Consider the following 21,176-nt stretch of genomic DNA (forward strand, 5'->3'; position numbering starts at 1 on the left):
TGGGTGTTTGAGGGAGGGTGGGTGAGGTTAGCATCATTTTGACATTTGTATTTTTTTTTGTGTGTTCTATGCACTCTCTCTTTTTGGCTTTTGTACAAACTTGAATATTCAATGAGAGTGTTAAATAAAAAAATTTTTTTAAAAGCGTCACAGTTCTGCAAATCTCAATGGAGGCTGATCTCAAGTGGGTTACCGAAGCAGCCACAGCTCTCACGTTGTGAGCCGTGACATGACCCTCAAGAGTCAGTCCAGCCTGGGCAAAAGCAAGAGATGTAGTTCGCTAGCCAATTGGATAAAGTGTGTTTACTAATGGTTGCCCCTATCCTTTCCGGGTCAAAAGAAAAAAAGCTAGGTGGACTGTCCGCTCCAGATAGAAGGCAAAGGGGTGCCTGTAATGTAAGGTGTGCAGTGCGCTCTTGCCAGGTTGGGCATGAGGTTTTGGGAACAATGTTGGCAGGATGACTGACTAAGATGGAACTCCAATGCTATCTTAGGAAGAAACTAAGGGAGCATGCAGAGAACTATTTTGTTATGATGAAACCTTGTATAAGGTGGTTCTGCTACTAGGGTCTGAAGTTTAGTAACCCTGCAAGCTGATGTGACCGCCACCAAAAACAAGACTTTCCAAGTCAAGTACTTCAGATGACAGGAGTCAAGTGGCTCAAACGGAGCTCTCATTAGCTGGGTGAGGACTATGTTGAGGTTCCACGACATTGTCGGAGATTTAGTGAAGGTCTTCATCAACAGCAAACCTCATGAAGTGAACTAAAGGCTGTACAGAGATGGGCTTACCTTCCACAGTGATAATTACTGATTGTACCAAGGTGAATCCTTAGAGTTGATTTTCAGACCAGACTCAGAAAGGTGTAGGAGGTATCATAAGTACATAAGTATTGCCATACTGGGACAGACCAAAAGGTCCATCAAGCCCAGAATCCTGTTTCCAACAGTGGCCAATCCAGGTCACAAATACCTGGCAAGATACAAAACAAGTACAAAACATTTTATGCTGCATATCCCAGAAATAGTGGATTTTCCCCAAGTCCAATTTAATAATGGTTTATGGACTTTTCCTTTAGGAAGCCGTCCAAACCTTTTTTTTAAACTCTGCTAAGCTAACAGCCTTTACCACATTCTCTGGCAACAAATTCTAGAGTTTAATAACTGTGTAGAGCAAATGATAGGATCTAGGGCCTTGCCCTCACACCAGATGACAAAACTCCTCCATTTAAAAGTATAACACCTCTTAGTAGAATCTTCCTGGAAGCCAGCAGGATCCTGGAGACACCCTCAGGCAGCTGCAGAGATGCAAATTCTAGGCTCTCAACATCCAGGCCATGAGGGCCAAAGACTAGAACTTGGAGTGCAGGAGAGACCCTTCATTCTGAATGAGGGTTGGAAAACAGTCCATAGTTCTCCAGAGGACAACTCCAGAAGTAGAGGGAATCAGATGTGCCTCGGCCAATAAGGCACAATGGGGATCATAGTCCCTTGAGTTTCAGCAGTTTTCCCTATCAGACAAATGGGATGATACCCATACAGGTGATCCACCCCTCAATCTAGAAGGAAGGCATACGACATTAGATTGTCATGTGACCTGAGTCTGGTGCAGGACAGAGACCTTGCCGGTGAGACGTGTGGCAAAAAGATCCACTGAGGGGGTGCCCCACTCTCGGAAGATCTTGTGGACAACGCCCATACTGAGATATCACTAGTGCGATTGCATCACCCTGCTCAGTCTGTCAGCCAGACTGTTGTCTTTCACTGCCAGGCATATGGCCCAGAGCACGTCATGGCTGGTAGCCCATTGCTGCATCCTAACTTCTTCCTGATACAAGGAGTAATGATCCTGTACCCCCTTTCTCACTGACAAGTTACATGGCAACCTGATTGTCCATCTGAATTAACAGAATTTGATTAACAGCCAAACTCTAAAAGCCTTTAGAATGTTCCATTGCCTGTAACTCTAGGAAGCTGATTTGGAACTAGGTCTCCTGAGTGGGCCAGGTCCCCTGGATGTGAAGCCCATCTACATGGGTCCCCCACCCTAGAGTGGAAACATTCGTGGTCATAATCTTCTGAGGCAGAGGAATTTGGAATAAGGGTCCCAAGATCAAATTGGGCTGAAACATCCCGCAGAGAAGCGACTGGGCAAGCTCCAGGTTCCCCGCTGGCTTGGCACCAATGAGAAGCAAGGGTCTATTGGGCACTCCTCAAAGGAGCGAGATGCACTGTGGAGACAAGGTGGCCCATCGATCTCAATGTATCTGCTGAGCCATGACCTGCTGGCTGCTCTGAACCAGAGTAGCAGTGGTGATGGCAATGGCAATGAGGGCATCTGCATGTGCCTGCAGCAGATAGGCTCGAGCTTGCACTGTGTCCAGCAGGGCTCCAACATACTCTAACTGCTGTACTGGAAAAACGTAGGGTAATTGACAATGAACCCTAATAGCTCTAACACCTGAAAAGTTCTGCACATGGACTCCCAAATACCTTCCTTTGAAGTGCTCTTGACCAGCCAACTGTCCAAGTAGAAAAATACATGAACTGCCATAGTGATGCTGCTACTATGGTGAGTTATTTCATGAATACCCTGGAAGTGGACGCAACATCCATGGTAGGGGGCTTCAGCAATTCTCTTACTCAAAATTTGAGATACTTCCTATGATTTGGAAGTATCTGAATGTGGGTATAAGGACCCTTTAAGTTCAAAGAGCATAGCCAATCATTTTTTCTGAATCACAGGAAGAAGGGTGCCCAAGGAAATCATCCTGAACTTTTCTTTGACCAGATATTTATTCAGGTCCCTTAGAACTAGGATGGGATGAAATCCCCCCCCCCCCCCCCCCCCCCCCCCCCCCCAAAAAAAAAAAAAATCTTTCTGGGCACACGAAAGTATGTGTTCGACCACATGGACCTTTTGAAGAGAGAGGAGAATTTCTCTGCGAGCACTTCCAATGCTGAGAACTGGAGGTCTTTGTTGTAAGTTAAGAGCATAACCTACCCAGACTATTTGGAGAACCCACTGGTCTGAGGTTACAAGGGGTCAATCCTTCTTGGAAAAAATTCAGCTTCTCTCCCACCAGTAGGTCATTTGGAAAAGCTACTTTGATGGAGACTATGCTCTCTTTGAGCCAGTCAAAAGCTAGTCCCCTGCTTAGACTAGGGAGCTGGCCAAGTTAACTGGTGCAGAGAATGGGAAGAAGGGTTGAACCTGCACCTTTTAGACTAGTAGGAACTCCTACTCCCTCCAGAAACCTCCAGAATGCAAAGGTCATAGAAGGAGCAGGTCAAGACAAGGACTTGATGGTTTCAGTTCTCTTCTTAATGAGGTCGGCCACTTCTTCCACCTTGTCCCAAAAAAAGATCACCACCTCAGCAAAGGATGTCTGCCAACTTTTCCTGAATATTTGGTTCCAGGTCTGAGAGATGCAGCCACAAGAATCCTCACAGGGAGGGATCCTGATGAAAGGCCAAGAGTCCTCAGGCTCCTCCTCAGATGCCCAGGAACAGTCCAACTCAGACTTGGCAAAGTATTCATCATGTGAAGTCTACGTCTGCTGGAAAGTCCAGGCCCAGATAGAGGGCACTGAGATGCAGAACCCCTCCAGGACTCCAAGATACTTTTTTTTTTGTTTTTTGTTATTTTTTTGTTACATTTGTACCCCGCACTTTCCCACTCATGGTAGGCTCAATGCGGCTTACATGGAGCAATGGAGGGTTAAGTGACTTGCCCAGAGTCACAAGGAGCTGCCTGTGCCGGGAATTGAACTCACTTCCTCAGTTCCCCAGGACCAAAGTCCACCACCCTAACCACTAGGCCACTCCTCCACTTCCCTTCTCCAATGGACTTGAGTCACCACATCTGCCAGTATTGGCTCTGCTGCCCAGCGAGGCACTGGCGTTGACAATTGCCCAACAGGCAGAGCATGGGTCTCCAAGATGGATTGGAGCAGATCCATAGCTCATGCAAGTGCCCTTGATGCCTCAGCATTACGCTGCCCCAGCTCCTCCTGAAGAATGACCTGGAACCATTCCTTGAGAGCAAGCATCAGTAAAGGCAGGTCCAGTGCCAGTGTAGGGCCAGCCTGTGAAATCGGTATCAAATTGGAAGCAGGGTCCTGGCATTGGCACTGCTACAACAGAGGAGGAGTGATCCTCCCAGTACCGACGCTTCTCGGGTACAAGCAATACATATGCTCCGGAGCTCCCAGCACTGTGCTTCAAGGAGGACCAATGGCAATGCCTCACCACCTTCCCTCGGCGCTCAGAACGGATTCCTTCAGTACTGAAGAGGACAAGGAATTCCAACGCTTCCTCGTGTCGGGTCCAAAAATGATCAGCCCAAGAGTCTCAACATAGAGGCAGGTGAAGACCTCCTTGATGCTGATACATCATCAGTGTCTAGCGCAACTCCGGAGAGGCCATGGGGACGGATGCTCTCAATGCTGAAGTTGATGAGTCAGACTTCTGGGTGCCTAAAGTCTCACATGCATCACTTCTCTACATTTCTGGGTTCTCTTAACTGTTTTCTTTGTGCTCAAATGCAGAAGAGTCATGATCGCACCCCAAACATTTTAGGCACATGCCATTTGGGGCAGTCACAGTCTGTGCACTTCTTGAACCCACTGGCAGGCTTCTAGGACATTGCAGGGAAAATAGCCATAGTGAAATCAAACACCACAATGGTGGATAGGGAAAAATCCAGCTTGTCAAGCATAGATCCCAACCGGGAACTCAGGCACCAAAATGGCTGCGAGCTGTGGAAATGAAATTGAAAGGGCCAAAAATCTAAGAAAAAGTAGGGAAGGAAGAGATGAGTAATACTGAAGAAATTCCCCGACTACTCATAAAAACCTGCAAGCAAGGCACAAAATGTGGGGAAAAAAACAAACATTTTCACCGCGATGGAAGACAGGTCTCTTCACAGCTCTACAGAGAAAAAGAAACTGAGGGCCCTGTATGTCCGCTCCGGGGCTCTGTCAGGGACATCACCAACATGTGCGAAACTAAGTCCTGCTTATCCTCGGAGAATAAATATATCACTCACAACCTTGTAATTTCACTGTCATACTGAGAAGTTTATTACCAAAAGTTATATATAACTCTTAAATCATGCTAGAAGTGTAGTAAATGCAAATATATTAATACAGATGAAATGTAAATTGTTACTTCTTAAACCAATTCACTAAATCACTTATGTAATCACAGTGCTGAAGCTTACAGTGTCAACTTGCCATTTTAGAATGCTACTCTGGATTTAAGTGACATGGAAACACTACAAGGGTAAAACTAACAGTTAATATAGAGACTCACTCTCTTGAGCTATGCCATGGGATTGTAGTGAAGGTTTTGGTCCCCAGTGGTTTCCTCCTTCCTTCTTAATTGGAACCAAATGTATTTGACAATATCACCATAAGCCTTCCTCCACATCCAAGATTTTTTTCTCATTTTATATCTGGGGACCACATATAATTAAAGGTCCTAAATTCCTCCACTGGATATCGCTGTTGCATAATGAAGAGACCCACTTCCTCTCTCCCAGAGATCACGAACACTGCTTCAGCATCTCTAATCCAATCAGAACAGGAACTGGAAGATCTGACCTACTACTACTTAGCATTTCTATAGCGCCGCCAGGGTTACGCAGCGCTGTACAAGTTTAACATGGGGAAGGACAGTCCCTGCTCAAAAGAGCTTACAATCTAAAGGTTACAAACTATGTAGTCAGTGTAGGTATCATGAGTGGGGAAGGTGGTTATGCGCCAAAAGCAAGGGAGAAGACCTGGAAACTGAACCCAAGCTCTCCACATGGCAATGTAGGTTTTTGTTTTCTCTTCAAAGATAAAAACTAATTTTACAAATTCTCTGTTCACTGGTTATCCTCTTCCTTTAATTTTATTTAGAGCAGTTTGTCATTTCAAAAACAAAATTACCAAATTAAATGGTTGCTATATTTGCAAGTGACAGATAAATATTAAATCTCATTTGAATGCCAGTCAACATATATGAATGCAACTAAATCAACAAATCAGTTAAAAAAAAAAAAAAAAAAAATCAACCCTTAACTGGGATTTTTTCAGCCCACAAAGAAAATTCCAATAATACCACCTGCGAATCCGGGGAGGCTTTGGTGGTGGAGTGCCTGTTTTTTCTGTTTCTGAAGGACTGGCAGCATTCTCTGAACTAATTTCATCCTGCCAAGAAGAGAGAATAAATTCTAATGAAAAAGTGTGGAACGTGCTCTTCACATTTTTTTGTTGTTGTTTTTAAATCTCTCTACAGTTAACAGACCAAAACTGTATTCTTCACAGGATGAAGTCATTTCCATAAAGAATGTGATTACAGCCTAGCAAATACAAAGAAAATATGTTGAAGATTGGCCAAAAGACTACAGTTAAATTGCTTCATGGTTGAGAAATCAAAGTACATTGGGGGGAAAAAAAAACCCTCACCTTACATGGGAAAATAATTTTAAGGACACTGGATCTTATTTTCAGAAAGAACAACAACAACAAAAAAAAAAGTTAAGTAGGACACATAGAACAATTCTATTAACCAGGTATTAACATTTATATGCAGAAAATTTTAGAATACTAGCATAAACATGCATATGATCACACTTACGTATATAAACGCTAACATGCTGCTATTCTACAAATACTTGCTTAATTAACAGCGCATATTTGCAAGGGGGATGTGCATAGGGACACAGGACGAGCAAGACATAGGTGGGGCTCCCACCTCTGTGTGAAATGTACCTAATACTGTAAATTATACACATCTATGCAGCACTTAGGTGCTCATACTTACACCAGCTCTATGGTTGATGCCCAGTGCAACTGCCTAAAATGTTATGCTAGTATTCTATGAAAGTACTCATCTACTTTCCTTTATAGAATAGGTTTCTATTGGAGGCACCCAGTTATATAATTGCAGGAAAGCACTATGAAGCACTACATACAGCACTATATGTTCCTATATAAAGGTATATAGGATTATAGTACATGGCACTATCCAGCATTAACAACCTGACTTTAAATGCAGACTCATTTAATCTTTCATTGCTTAAGCCTATTTAATGAGCCTAGGCCTTGAATACAGACAAGAATGTTGATAAGGATGGCCAATGTACCAGAACAACATTGTCATCAGCACCAATGTCATGGCCAGACCAGTCAACTACTCTTAGAATCTCCCATGCAGCTGGAGAGACGCTGTGGCTGGCAAAATTGCACATTGTTTATGAAACCCCAGCTCCTTGTCAAGGTGACCCCTTCAATGTGGTGCCAGTGAGAATCTTGTGGCCCTTGAAACCACAACTTCTGGGGATAAACAAAATTATGTGTATGTCACCCACAAGGCCAGAATGCACGCCATTAGCCAGCAGCAGTTCATGATTTCTGTATTAAAAAAAAAAAAGAGGGCTCACATCTGATACAAAAGGCTGCTGTGTTGACATTCCATCCGAGATGCTGTCCTACTTTGCATCTGACTGACCATCTGAGGAACACACTCTGCCACCTGCTGGACATCTGCATCAGGTTGTATGTTTGCCATATGTTCTTGTGTAGTGCTGTGGGTTTAGATTAGTTTACAGAAATAGAATTCTGTCTAGGTTAATGTGTGTTTACTCTGAAGCTGTTTCTACGAAGAGACTTTCTGTGTCTATTACTATAGCAGCAAAGATAATGTGCAAAGAAGGAGAGAATAAAGTACCTTATTTTTATAATACTTGCTTGTGGAGTTAGTTCTGTTATTATTTGGGTGTTGAGAGCTCAGACTTAGAGATAAGAGGGAACCTTATATTATCTAATCCTGGAATGTGGCAAGAGTCCTGTTCTTTTAGTAATCTATACTAAGTGTCAGGTTCTCCAACAACACACCAAAAGGTACACCCCACATAATTGCCCCTATACTGTATAGTAATTCATCAGTATTCCAGAAACCTGATAAATTCACTGAACTCTGCTTTTGGGAGTAGTTCTAGTATTTTATTAACTGATTTCAAAGCAGATAAGCTTTGGTATTTACAGTTGTCAAACTATTACACAATGTCCAAAATCTTAAAAGGTCAAAGGCAAATTTGAAAGGAGACTTAGAACAAGAAAAACACAAAATGGTGCAATCTACTCCATTTACTTGATTATGGGCAGAATATCAAACCTTGAATAAACTTGGAAACTTGAGTACTGGTTAGGACAAACAGGCTATAATACCTGGACAGCAACCATTCAACAAGGCCAAGGGAACCAGCAGGCAGCTGTTCAGCTAACAGCCAACTAGTATTTTAGACTATTACAATGTAGAAGTTTAAGATACAAGGGAGGAAAAATATTGGGTAAGAATGGGAACTTATTAAGCTATAATACTGTCACTCTCCTACCCGTATGCAACGTGTTTGCGGGAAACTATTGATATAACAATATAGTGGAGAAAAAAAGACCTCAGGTTACTCGGCTAATCCTCGTTTTTAAAGGACAAGCCTTTTGTATAATGAGGAGGCCTTATCAGTCATGGGTCTCAAAAAAAACTCCACTAAATGACTTATAAATTTCTAGTCCCAACAAACAGATGCATAAGAGACACTGTTTTTAAATACATTCAAGCTTGGCAAGAGTACTTATCTCAATGTAAGAATGCTTAGAAAGTCCAGCCGTATTCAATGTGTTCTTGTAACATTCGAAAGGTCCCAATAACAGTAGAGAACCAAAGAAGAAAGCCACCAAATGACTTCGATAAACACATCATACAAGTGTCAAGCTTCAAAAGCTAACAGCTGCGTTATATCCTTAACAGAGTAAACTAGGAAAAGTAGGCAGACTAGACAGAAGATTATGACAGTAACACTGACCTACGCTATATCATTTAAGTTGTATCAATCCAAATCTGAGGTTGTAATAGTTTCTCCGTACCCTCCTGTTTCGCCTACTCCCTCACCACTTTCTCCCACTAGTAAGCCCCAAAAGGACTCAGTGAAGATCCTTGCAGTCACCAAAAGACATGTTTACTTTCCATAAGCAAGTCTCTGATGTGACTAGAAAAAGTTTCTATACCCTCAGACAGATTAGCTCTCTTCAAACTGTATTAGACCTTCCTTCACTAAACTGCAATTCCTCATACTAGGGCCTTCCCCTTAAGGAGATCAAGGGGATTCAACTAGTGCAAAATACAGCAATTAAGCAATTATGCTACATAGCAAACTTGCCCTAAATAAATTCAAAGCTTTGTTAAAAGCTTGGCTTTTTCAACAGGTTTATAATAAGCAGCTGAAATTGAAAGTGTGGATATGTATCACTTTGCATACTGGGGGGGGGGGGGTGGGGGAGAACAGGTACAAAAAAGCCATCAACTAAGAAATAGGTATTAGAATTGCTGTGGACAATACATTGAAATTTTCAGCCTAAAGTGTTGTGGCTGGTCAAAAACAGAATGATAGGGATTATTTGAAAAGGAACAGATAAAACTGAGAATATCATTATTCTTCTTTATAAGTCCCCAGTGCATCCACACCTTACGTACAGTGTGCACCTCTGGTCATGCCATCTCAGAAAGTATATAAAGAAACTAGAAAGGGCTCAGAGAAAGGCAAAAAAATGAAAAGACAGGACACCTTCCTTATTATAAACAAACAAAAAAGGTTCGATTTCTTCAGCTTGGGGAAAAACAGAGGGGATATGATGAAATATTGCAGGTAGCCCGATCCCCTTCGTATCCTACCATTACAAGCACAAGATGATAGCCTTCCGCCGCTACATCTTAGACCCTGGTGCAAAGCGCTTGCTTGTCTGTATTATCTGTTATGTTTGAAGCTCTTGTTTATATTTGCTCTCCTACAGATCTCAGTGAATATACTGCACATTGCCCAATCCCCTCCATGTCCTACCGTTATAAGCACAAGGTGACTGGTCTTCGCACCGCTACTTCTTGAACCCCGGTGCAAGGCATTAGCACACACCACAGGAATATGACCAAGCAGCAGGACATGCTCCTTGTGTGATACTTGGGGTGCCTCACTCTGCCTCTTTTTCACCACTATTATATTCCTTTCCTCCTCCTAGCATATTATCCCCCTCCATCCCCTTTTCCCCACCCACTCCTATTCCTGTTCTTGTCCGTCAGCCTCTTCTATCCCTCCCCCACCAACAGCCCTCTCGTTGCTTCCTCACTCATATCGCCACTTACCCTCTTCCAGATCTACTCTCCCGTTTCCCTCCTCAGGCCCTTCAAGTCATCCTTCTTAATGCCCGATCCTTGAAGCACAAGGTCCCCCTCACTGCTGACTTTATTCTGCAACAATCCCTTGAACTCCTCTGTGTCACCAAGGCCTGGCTGCATCCCAGTCACACTGCAGTCCTGTTCAAACTCATGCCCTCTTGGTTTCCTTTCCCTGCATGTCCTGGCGGTGGTGTAGCCTGCTTCTCCTCCTCGCTTCCGGTTACACTGCTCCTTCAAACCCCTCTCTATTTCAGGGATCCTATTCCTTTATCTCTTCTCCTCTTCCTCCGACGTCTTTATCACTGTGCATTACCATCTGCCCCCACCCAAAGCTTGTATGCTTAACTGCAGACCATTTTAATTTTGTAAATCGCTTAGATGGCTATGTTCAGGTCCTAGCAGTATATCACGTATAATAACAAATACATTTCTTAAAATATAAGTTGGGTAGAATGGTTGGCCAGGGAATAGTTGTTTAACCTTTCAAACAACAAAAAAAATTCAAAAGAACACTCCATAAAACTAATGATTAGCTAATTGAAAAACAAAAACCAATCTAAAGGTTTATGTTTTGTTTTTGTATTTTTAAATCATGCAACACATAAATCAATCTGTTGCCAGAAAAAGTAGTCAAGTAAATCAAACTAGTAGGATTCAAGAGAGGTTTGGACAAGTTCCTAAAGGATAAGTCCATACAAATAATTAGCCAAGTAGACTTGGAAATGAGCTACGATAAATAGATCTACTGGGTACTTTAACCTAGAGCAGCAACTGTCAAAGATAGGATGCTGGGTTTAATTGGTCTTGGCCTAAGCATGATTTTTCTTATGTTCTTAGGGCAACTTGTAAGAAGGGTTACAAAGGCTACAATTACAATTTTATATTTTATTTTAGAAGGTATAGAAACCAATATTTGATGATCAGTAAAGGAGTTACATGATCAAATTGCTGCACTCCATAAGCAGCTTAATAGAAGCATTTCGGAACAACTTGGAGGTGGCTATAATGCTGTGAAAAGCATTGGCTTAATCAACCCTGTGGATGACCAACACATGAAATAACATGTTAAGGGGGAAAGGGAAGGTATTTTCAATTTAGCTCATGACTTTTTCACTTGTAGTTCAAGGCAAGTTACACTCAGGTACAGTAGGTATTTTCCTGTCCTTGAAAGATTTACCATTGTAGGGGGTCTTACTAAGCCACAGTAGCGTTTTTAGCTAGCGGTAGAAGTCAGCTGGCGGTAAACACCGAGACACCCAAAGGACTGGGTGTCCCGGCATTTACCGTCAGCTGACTTCTATCACGGCTTAGTAAAAGACCCCTTTAGTTTATACAATGGCAATCGAGGATACAGTGAAGATACCTATCCTCTACAAATGGGAGGAGGAGGTGGCAGCAAATGAGAGCAAGAAAAGAGATTTCTTATTTTGTGCCAAAATGTGTGCTAATGCTTAGAGTCTAAAATAACTAGAATTCTTAACAATGTCTTTAACAGGAACATGCACACTTTGACTGGCAGGTAACAAAATGGGACGACTGTTGTATTAATCCAAAGGGCTTCAGACTACAGAAGATTTAACTGAAGCTTGTGCTTCTATATGAACTATTTTGCTCCCCCAACCTAACATGCCACCAGGAGTATTGAAAGTAAAAACTTGCTGTGACTCCTAATGTATTTTTAGGTGGTTTGAGAGATTAATATGCAGCCAAAACAATTAAGGAAATCAACACAAATGGCTTTGAAAATAGAAACACTTCAACACTGTTGAACTCAACATAAATGACCCCTCCCTGGACACAGTGAAGGAGTTTACGTGATATTGAAAATGCTCAAGCATCCAGAGAGCTGGTGCCTATATGCTAAATTTAAATTCTGTATTACCCTTGTTTCTAGAGAAATGCAAACATATGGACATAGCTTTCATGATCAATGTAGAAAAGTGTTTGTGGGTGAGCCCCATCTCGCAAAAAAATCAATTATGCACCCCCAAAATTCATTTTCCATCACCTAAGCTACTTTCTTAGGCTACAACAGAAAACGTTTGACATTAAATTGGCCATGAGACTCCTCAAGGACACAACAATGTCTGTGCGCTTTTTTCCCCAATGCCAACTGTTCAGAACTGCTTTACTTACAAAGAAATTAAAAGCGAAGCATAAAATGACATACCATTCCATCAGCGATTGTTCTATTCACAAGACTTTCATATCTTTCTAGCTGTTTTTCAAAAAGTTGAGCAATAGCTCGATGAACAAGTTCATACTGCTCCTACAGAAGGAATTGTCAAAGGAAATGATCATTGGTAAAGATTCTGGAGACAAATCACAGTCAGTTATCCATATCAAAGGATTCTATGAGCACTTTACCTTAGTCTGTACTGCAGAATGCCTTTGTGTTCTCATATCTTGGATTAAATTAAATACATTGAATTCTTCGGGTATTTTCTAAAACGATATGAATTAGAACATGGAAGATGAAACAAAACCATGGTAGCTAATTTGGCCTTAGTGTGATTTGTAGATTTAATTTACCAGATAAAATTATTTACATACTTAGAAAACACAGCATGTCTAATGAAATGAAATGAAAAGAAAGCTATGTGCGTCCAACAGAATGAATCTTCAGAAGAGAAATTCTGAATAGAAAAAATAATTTCTAGGAAACAAGGAATTCAAATCCATGCTGGATATTCTGTATATCAATGAAAAATGTCTTATTAGAACCAATTCCTACACACCATAACAAAGGTTCTCTTAGGTTTCTGCTGCTTTGTCAACCACCCCCCCCCCACACACCTAAAAAAGGCCCTAGAATTAGATTTACCTCATGCCCTTTTCAGTAGCAGCTGAAGCCGTTACATTCAAGTACAGTAGGTATTTTTAAAAATTAAAACAGGATTGAAGAAATATCTGAACATTTAGGAAGCATTTTTTGAACCAATATTGCGGACTTGTATATATTCAATACAGAAAACTAGCATTTAAAGGGTCCTGCAATATCAAACTTCCTCCACTATTATACTGAATAGGCTAATCTTAAAACAATGCAACATACTTAGAAAACTTGGGCATCTGTCCAAAATGTTCCCTTATTTTGCCTATATGTTTTTATATAATTTATTTTATTGAAACATAATCTATAGAGCAACTCAACATTAAAACAGCTTAAATATAGCATCAATCCTATTGCAAATACATACAATATTGTTCTTAAACTATGTTATCAGTTCTGTATTCCAATCTATAGCAAGGTTTTTTTCTAGTATAAATTTTTGTTTTATTTTATTTATTTATACAATTAAGTTTACAAAGACAAAATACATCTTTGCATGAAAAAAATAATACCAAGATATAACGAAAATTAACAAAAGACTAATTTTACTGAAGCGCAAAGAAAAAACTTGGCTAAGTAGTCCACAAATATGAAGGATCCAGGATGTTGTTCCAAGAGAAGTTGGATTTAAAAAAATTATAAAGAAGAAAAGACAGGTAAATCTTCCCTTAATTATATCTTGGTCAGCTAAACAACTGGAATATGGCTCGAGCTACCTTGTGAGTTTAAAAAAGCTACGTAATTGGAGAGGTTTAAAAAAAAAAAAAAAAGCCTACCCATATGTCTTATCTTTAAAAAGAATTCATTTGCAAGGAAAACTGAGCTGGTCTTGGAAACAGTCAAAAAGCCTAATTAGGGAAGTTAAAGAAAAATAAGAAGTCCTCTTATGGCAACAATGCCAGATAAAAGTTTGTCATAGGACAGAGAGAACACACATGAGCAGGTTGTGTCTCACTGGCTTTGTAGAAAAACAAAGACTAAGGAGGTTCCCACAAGACAAATGTGACACAAGTAGTGCACACACCTTCAGTGGTACCTGAAAGGCTTCCAGAACTTTTCTAAGCTGAAAAGGCTAATCTGCAAGGGCTCAATTAGATGACATCACCTATTTATGAGGAATGTATTTCTGATTCCTCCATTGAGAAAGAAATCTATTTCAATAAGACAGGGAGAAAACCAAGAAACTATGAAGGAAAAAAAATATTTTGTAGTGAAGATCAAAAATATAATTATAGCACCAAGCTACAACATTGACACAGCTCACACAAAATTACAATGAGGGTACTTGTGGGATGGCTGGTTTGAAAGAAGGTCCTACAAATGTTCACACAAAACTGGGCTTTGCTGAGCTCAGCCAGCCAGCCCTCCCCTCCATGTTTGTGTTCATGAATGACATTCACCCAATTACCTGTTGATGAAGAATTAAAAACATGGTAAGAGTAAAGCAGTATCCAGCTCACTCAGGATTTTTCTTCAAGAACAGTTCTCAAAGGACCCTTTGAACTCGCTGAACAAATTACACAACAAATACCCTTTTCATGCCTTACTGCAGAGTAGGGCAAGGACACTACCAACTAAGCTCTTCTCTGCCTCAGCATGAGAAATATATGGAGAGGATAATAATGAAAGTGACTCTGAGTCTTACAGCCTAATGAATTTAAAAGTACCCACTTCGTTACTTCAGTGCAATTGAACAAAATAGTGGTGAGTGGAGAGGTGAGTTGTCGGAGGGGATGTGGAAAATGAGATACCTACATACATATTGGGGGACAGCGGGAATGTTTGCCCTTATTGGGACTGGGTATTTTTGCCAGTGTGGGGAAATCCACAATGGAATGTTCACTTCTTGACAGTACTGTGGTAGGGATGGATAAGGGGAGTGTCACGAAATGCCTAGACACCGGCCTGGGGTTACGCCATGGCACAGCTCAGGTCCACCTGCTGCTCGTGCTCCACACTAGCACCCTCCTCCCACCAACTGGGTTACAACCGCCTCTAGGCGAGTCTCCCGCTCCCAAATTATCCCCAGTGATTTCTAGGTTAATGGAGGCCAAACTCCCAGTGGTCCCACAGTTCCTAGAAAGCACTCACAGACCCAACACTACCAGGATTCTTTATCAGTCCAGACAGCAGAGTCAACAAACTAAACAGGTTTATTGTCACACGAACAATGAACAAAAAAATGTGCAATCAGCAAACAATAACAGGTAACTGAAATATGGGTCAATTATAACACTAACTAAACATCTATATACTGTCTAAACAGTATCTGGGAAGGTCAGGACATATAATTCACCAAGCCTCAGCAAAGAGATCTGTTTCTCTTTCCTCCCAGGCTAAGACTGAAGCAACAACCAGCAATAACTGCTGGGTAATTTCAAATTCCAGGCCAAAGAATCAGAGCCCAGGTTTTAGAAGTACACTGCTCATACTACTGTAGATTCACTTCTTCACTAAGTGAAACTAAGAGAGGGCATGACCCTATAATTTGGAAGCAGAGCTGACGCTAAACGGCAAAGGGGACAGTCCTTGAAACAGCCCTGATAAGGGTGAAACATGCATATCGGCAGTAACATCAACCCCTGGGTCCGATACATCTACATAAGATGAGTATTTGATTATAAAAAATTTTGAAAAATAAGGATAAAATTAATGCACTAATAGTGTGAAGCGCTGAAGAAGCGTGTGCAGGATTCATTGCCATTAAGAAATATTGGTAATGTGTACAACTGAGGTCACTAAGATAAACACATTATTTGAATGAATATCTGAAATCAACTGGGTCGATAGAAGAAGAAGAAGATAGTGGGAGCCATTCTATAATACAAGCTGTCAATACTTTGAAGGTCCCACAGTGAATATATAAATAAGGTAGCCAGTGTGATTGGTATATATTTTAATTTTAAGTCATGTTTTCAGTTTTGGCTGAAAATGACCAGGTTTTTTTTTTTTTTTTGGGGGGGGGGGGGGGGGGGGGGGGGAATCCAGAAATTTGTGCTTTGTCCCATTTGTCTCTCCATCCCCCCGAACAGAAGTTGTTTCTCCTCCCAGAGCCCCCCAAGTGCATCCCCCACCCATAAACCCTCCTAGGCCTATCTTACAATCCCTGGTGGTATAGTATGGTATCTCTCCCCTCCCTTCCCAGAAAGCTCTCAAATTTCCTCTCCCCCCCCCCCCACAACGTGTTAACAGTCCAACATCTCTCCCTTCCCAGCCTCACAAAGCTCTCGCAATTCCCTTCCTCCGCTCACACATTAAAATCACCTCCAGTCTTCATAAGGGCAGCACCAGTGGCACTCATGCAGCCTGCATTGGGGATCTCTCTCTGAACTCTCCTGCCCTTCAGAAAACAAGAAGTTGGGTCAGAAGGAGTGGATGGTCCAGAGAGAAAGCCTCAGTGGAAGCAGCCTATGAGTGCCACTCCTACTGGCGCTGCTCAGAAAACTGGAGGTGATTTTAAGATAATGGGGGGGGGGGGGGGGGAACAGATACTAGACCATGTGTGGAGAACGGAAGGGAGAAGAGAAAAATGTGGGATAGCATTGTTAATTGCAATTAATTTTTAAAATCATGATTAATTATTAACACATTAAATGCGGCATTAATCGCAATTAACATGCAGCCCGTTTATATGGTAAATAGAGTGCTACAAATAAATGCTTTTGATACAAAATTTTAGTAGGAATTTAAGTTTGTAAATTTGGGGTAAGTTCTTTCAGAATTTGCCTCTCTGTGGAGTTATGACATCAGCTGTCATTCCAAGTGTGTCACAAAGTCAGCCACTGTAAAAGCACTGTGGCTTTCAGTTTCAGTTTTCATTAGCTGCAGTACATGTGTGTGGAGGCTATTTTGCTTGGAGGTTAAATACAGTCATTATTTAAATTATATTCTGGCTTGGCTACTGTGGGTTTAGCAGAGGGATTCATCAGACTGCAAGCTCCGACAATCCCTGGCAGCCCTCACTTGTTCACATTCACACAACCAAACCTGAGTTTTCGGTTTCAGCCGAAAGCCTTCGGTTTCATTAGCAGTTTCGCTCAGCAACAAATTATGTACCAAAAACTACAATTTTATTGTACAATCTTCATGATAACCTAACCCATTTTTCCAGCGGATAAAAACACAATTATCCATGGAGGAGGGAAGGGCAATCAATCTATGAATTTACGCACATATGGCTGAAATGCCCGCCCCCTCACATTAAAAAAAACAAACAAACAAACAAACCTACAAACACACACAGGGGGTAGGGGAAGGCCAAAAATAATTGCTGTGTGCCAATGTTTCTATGGCACCAGAGACATCACAAAAACTTTATTCTTGCATATCAGAGTAATGATCTGTATCTCACAAATAGTTATTCTGCCTGGGTCAGAAAACTAAAAACGGAGTGCTTACTGCAAAATCCAGCTGCTTTCCAGCCCTCAAGCTATTAACATACTTCTGGTATAATACCTTCTTATTTTCAGTAGTCTTAAACCTCAATTTGTCCACAAGTGACTACACCCATCTATGGGAACAGAAATCAATTTGTTTGTGCTCTAAAGGTCAACTGCATTCCCAACAGCTCCTCAGTTTGATAATATCTGGCTCCACCACATGCAACACAAATATGATCAGCACAAGCAAAACTTCTTGTGGTATAGAAAAGCATGCATAACAACTTCTCCAAATCAAGGTAGGACCTTCATATTAAGGTAAGCCACTGGAAAGCAAAGTTGCTTACCTGATCAGTCACACACATGGATGACATGTGACAATGCCAACAACAAAAAAAAATTTTTGAGCTAGAGCCAGGAAGGACTAGAGGACTTTCTGCTCATGAGCAGCCAACACACATCCCATTACCTCAGACATATGAGAATTTAAAGACAGACATTTTTGACAGGGGAAGGTGAGAAGGTATGTATGTGTGAATAATTTATCCTGCTGCCCATGGAGAACACTTATTATATGAAAGCAATTTTACTTTCTCTATAGCAAGAATGGTGAATCCGTCGCACATGCGAGGACTCCTAACTAATGGGTTGTCTTGAAGTTCCTTATCCAGACCCTCTAAAACTAATGGGAAAGGAGTTGAACAAAAATTGTGTCAAGTCTTTAAAAAGGTTTCTTACCACCGATTGGCCAAAGTTACTACTGAGATAAAGCAAAGTTACTCACCTGTAGAAGATGTTTTCCAAGGACAGCAGGCCAAGTATTTTGTCATCGGAGAGCCTGGTGCAGACACTGACTAGCGAGATTAGGTTAGAACTTTCTAGCAAAGTCCCAACACACATGCAGGTTCTTCAGTCATTTAACACAACTTCAAGGGGAGATTGAAGGGTATGAGAACATACTTGGCCAGCTGTCCTCAGAGAACACCCACTACAGGTGAGTAACTTTGCTTTCTCTGAGGACAAGCAGGCCGTTGAATTCTCACAGCTTGGAATCCCTAGCTACCAGCTCACTAACATAAGTACATAAGTAAATAAGTACATAAGTAATGCCATACTGGGAAAAGACCAAGGGTCCATCGAGCCCAGCATCCTGTCCACGACAGCAATCCAGGCCAAGGGCACCTGGCAAGCTTCCCAAACGTACAAACATTCTATACATGTTATTCCTGGAATTGTGGATTTTTCCCAAGTCCATTTAGTAGCGGTTTATGGACTTGTCCTTTAGGAAACCGTCCAATCCCTTTTTAAACTCTGCTAAGCTAACCGCCTTCACCACTTTCTCCGGCAACGAATTCCAGAGTTTAATTATACGTTGGGTGAAGAAACATTTTCTCCGATTTGTTTTAAATTTACTACACTGTAGTTTCAGCGCATGCCCCCTAGTCCTAGTATTTTCGGAAAGCGTGAACAGACGCTTCACATCCACCTGTTCCACTCCACTCATTATTTTATATACCTCTATCATGTCTCCCCTCAGCCGTCTCTTCTCCAAGCTGAATAGCCCTAGCCTCCTTAATCTTTCTTCATAGGGAAGTCGTCCCATCCCCGCTATCATTTTAGTCGCCCTTCGCTGCACCTTTTCCAATTCTACTATATGTTTCTTGAGATGCGGCGACCAGAATTGAACACAATACTCAAGGTGCGGTCGCACCATGGAGCGATACAACGGCATTATAACATCCTCACACCTGTTTTCCATACCTTTCCTAATAATACCCAACATTCTTTTCGCTTTCCAGCTACCAGCTCACTGAAAAACAACAACGCTAGGACAATAGGAACTCAAAATGTTGAGGCCTGTAAGTCAATTAACCTGAAACTATTTTACATACTAGTTGTGAAGGTACAGCTTGGAACTAAAGAAAACTTGGCCTAGGGGGTGGAGTTGGATTCTAGACATCAAATTCTTCAGGACTACCTGCACAAACTGTCTCATCGGGTATCCTGCTCAAGGCAGAAATGGATGCGAATGTGTAGGCAGATGACCATATTGCAGCTATACAAATCTCCTATAAAAATTGATCTCAAGTGGGCTACCAACATAGCCATTGCTCTGACATTATGCACCTGGACATGACCCTCCACAGTCAGCATAGCCTGGGCATAATTAAAGATTATGTAATCAACTAGCCAATTAGAAATTGTGCATTTGCCAATGGCTACCTTCATCCAGTTTGGGTCAAAACAAACAAAAAGCTTGGTGGACTGTCTATGGGCTTTAATCTGCTCCAGATAGAAGGCTAAGGCTCTCTTGAAATCTAAAGGTATACAGTACACTCTCACCAGGATGGGCATGTGATTTTGGGAAAAATGTTGGCAGAACTGACTGATTAAGATCGAATGCCGACACTACCTTAGGAAGGAACTTAAGGATGCGTGTGGATTTTATTTTAATTTTATACTTTGATTTTTATAGTAACTTTATATTTGATTTTTTCATTTTGTACGTTTATTCTTTATTATAATTGCGTATGTATTGTTGTACGATGCCTAGAATTGGAAAGAGCAGAAAATAAATATTAAAATAAATAACTCCAGAAGTCAGATCTGCCTCAGCCAGTAAGGCGTGATTAGGGTCATAGTTCACTGGTCTTGTCTGAGTTTCAGCAAAGTCTTCTCTAGAGGTATTGGAGGACACACATACAGAAGACCCTCACCCCCCCCCCCCCCCTCAATGTAGGAGAACGGCGTCCGACACTAGTCTGCCATGCGGTCTGAGCCTTGGTGTTGAGATGAGTGTCAAAAAGATCCACCGAAGGGGGTGCCCCACACTCTGAAGGCCTTGCAAACTACACCCATATTGAGAGACCACTTGTGCGGTTGCAAAACCCTGCTCAACTTGTCCGCCAGGTAGTTGTCCTTTCCTGCTAGGTATGTAGCTCAGAGGACCATTCCATGAAGGCTGGCTCACAGCCACATTCCCACTGGTTCCTGACACAGGGGGTAGGATTCTGTACCCCCCTGCTTGTTTCCACATCACACAGCAGCTGACGTTGCTCAAGAGATCCAGGTAACAGTGGCGTAGGAGGTCTGCCGGGGCTCAGCGATACCTCGCTGTCCAAGCTGGGGATCTTCCCAGCACCAGCAACACCTAGGTAAAGCACCGCAGAAGCTGTTATAGCAGCTGGACAAAGACTATCAGCAGCTGAAGGAGAAGGAGGTACTCCTTTAAGCTTCCCCCTATGCTTAGCCATTTTCAGGCAACAAGATAATGAAGGTCCGTTGCTTTTTAATGTATTTATAAATGACCTAGAGATGGGAATAACTAGTGAGGTAATTAAATTCGCCGATGACACAAAATTATTCAGGGTCGTCAAGTCGCAGGAGGAATGTGAACGATTACAGGAGGACCTTGCGAGACTGGGAGAATGGGCATGCAAGTGGCAGATGAAGTTCAATGTTGACAAGTGCAAAGTGATGCATGTGGGTAAGAGGAACCCGAATTATAGCTACGTCTTGCAAGGTTCCGCGTTAGGAGTTACGGATCAAGAAAGGGATCTGGGTGTCGTCGTCGATGATACACTGAAACCTTCTGCTCAGTGTGCTGCTGCGGCTAGGAAAGCGAATAGAATGTTGGGTGTTATTAGGAAGGGTATGGAGTCCAGGTGTGCGGATGTTATAATGCCGTTGTATCGCTCCATGGTGCGACCGCACCTGGAGTATTGTGTTCAGTACTGGTCTCCGTA

At 41.9% G+C, this 21,176-nt stretch overlaps 1 protein-coding gene across 1 annotated transcript in view; it reads right to left on the reverse strand.

The window, feature by feature from the left end:
- PTPN12 (protein tyrosine phosphatase non-receptor type 12) overlaps positions 1-21,176 on the reverse strand; it is a 95,489-nt gene that overhangs the window by 53,892 nt on the left and 20,421 nt on the right. Inside the window, 4 exon segments of the mRNA XM_030216573.1 lie at positions 3,221-3,228; positions 6,109-6,197; positions 12,389-12,487; positions 12,586-12,663. Coding sequence (XP_030072433.1) covers positions 3,221-3,228; positions 6,109-6,197; positions 12,389-12,487; positions 12,586-12,663 — 274 coding nt within the window.

Source organism: Microcaecilia unicolor, chromosome 10 (assembly GCF_901765095.1).
Source record: "Microcaecilia unicolor chromosome 10, aMicUni1.1, whole genome shotgun sequence".
NCBI classification, from domain to species: Eukaryota; Metazoa; Chordata; class Amphibia; order Gymnophiona; family Siphonopidae; genus Microcaecilia; species Microcaecilia unicolor.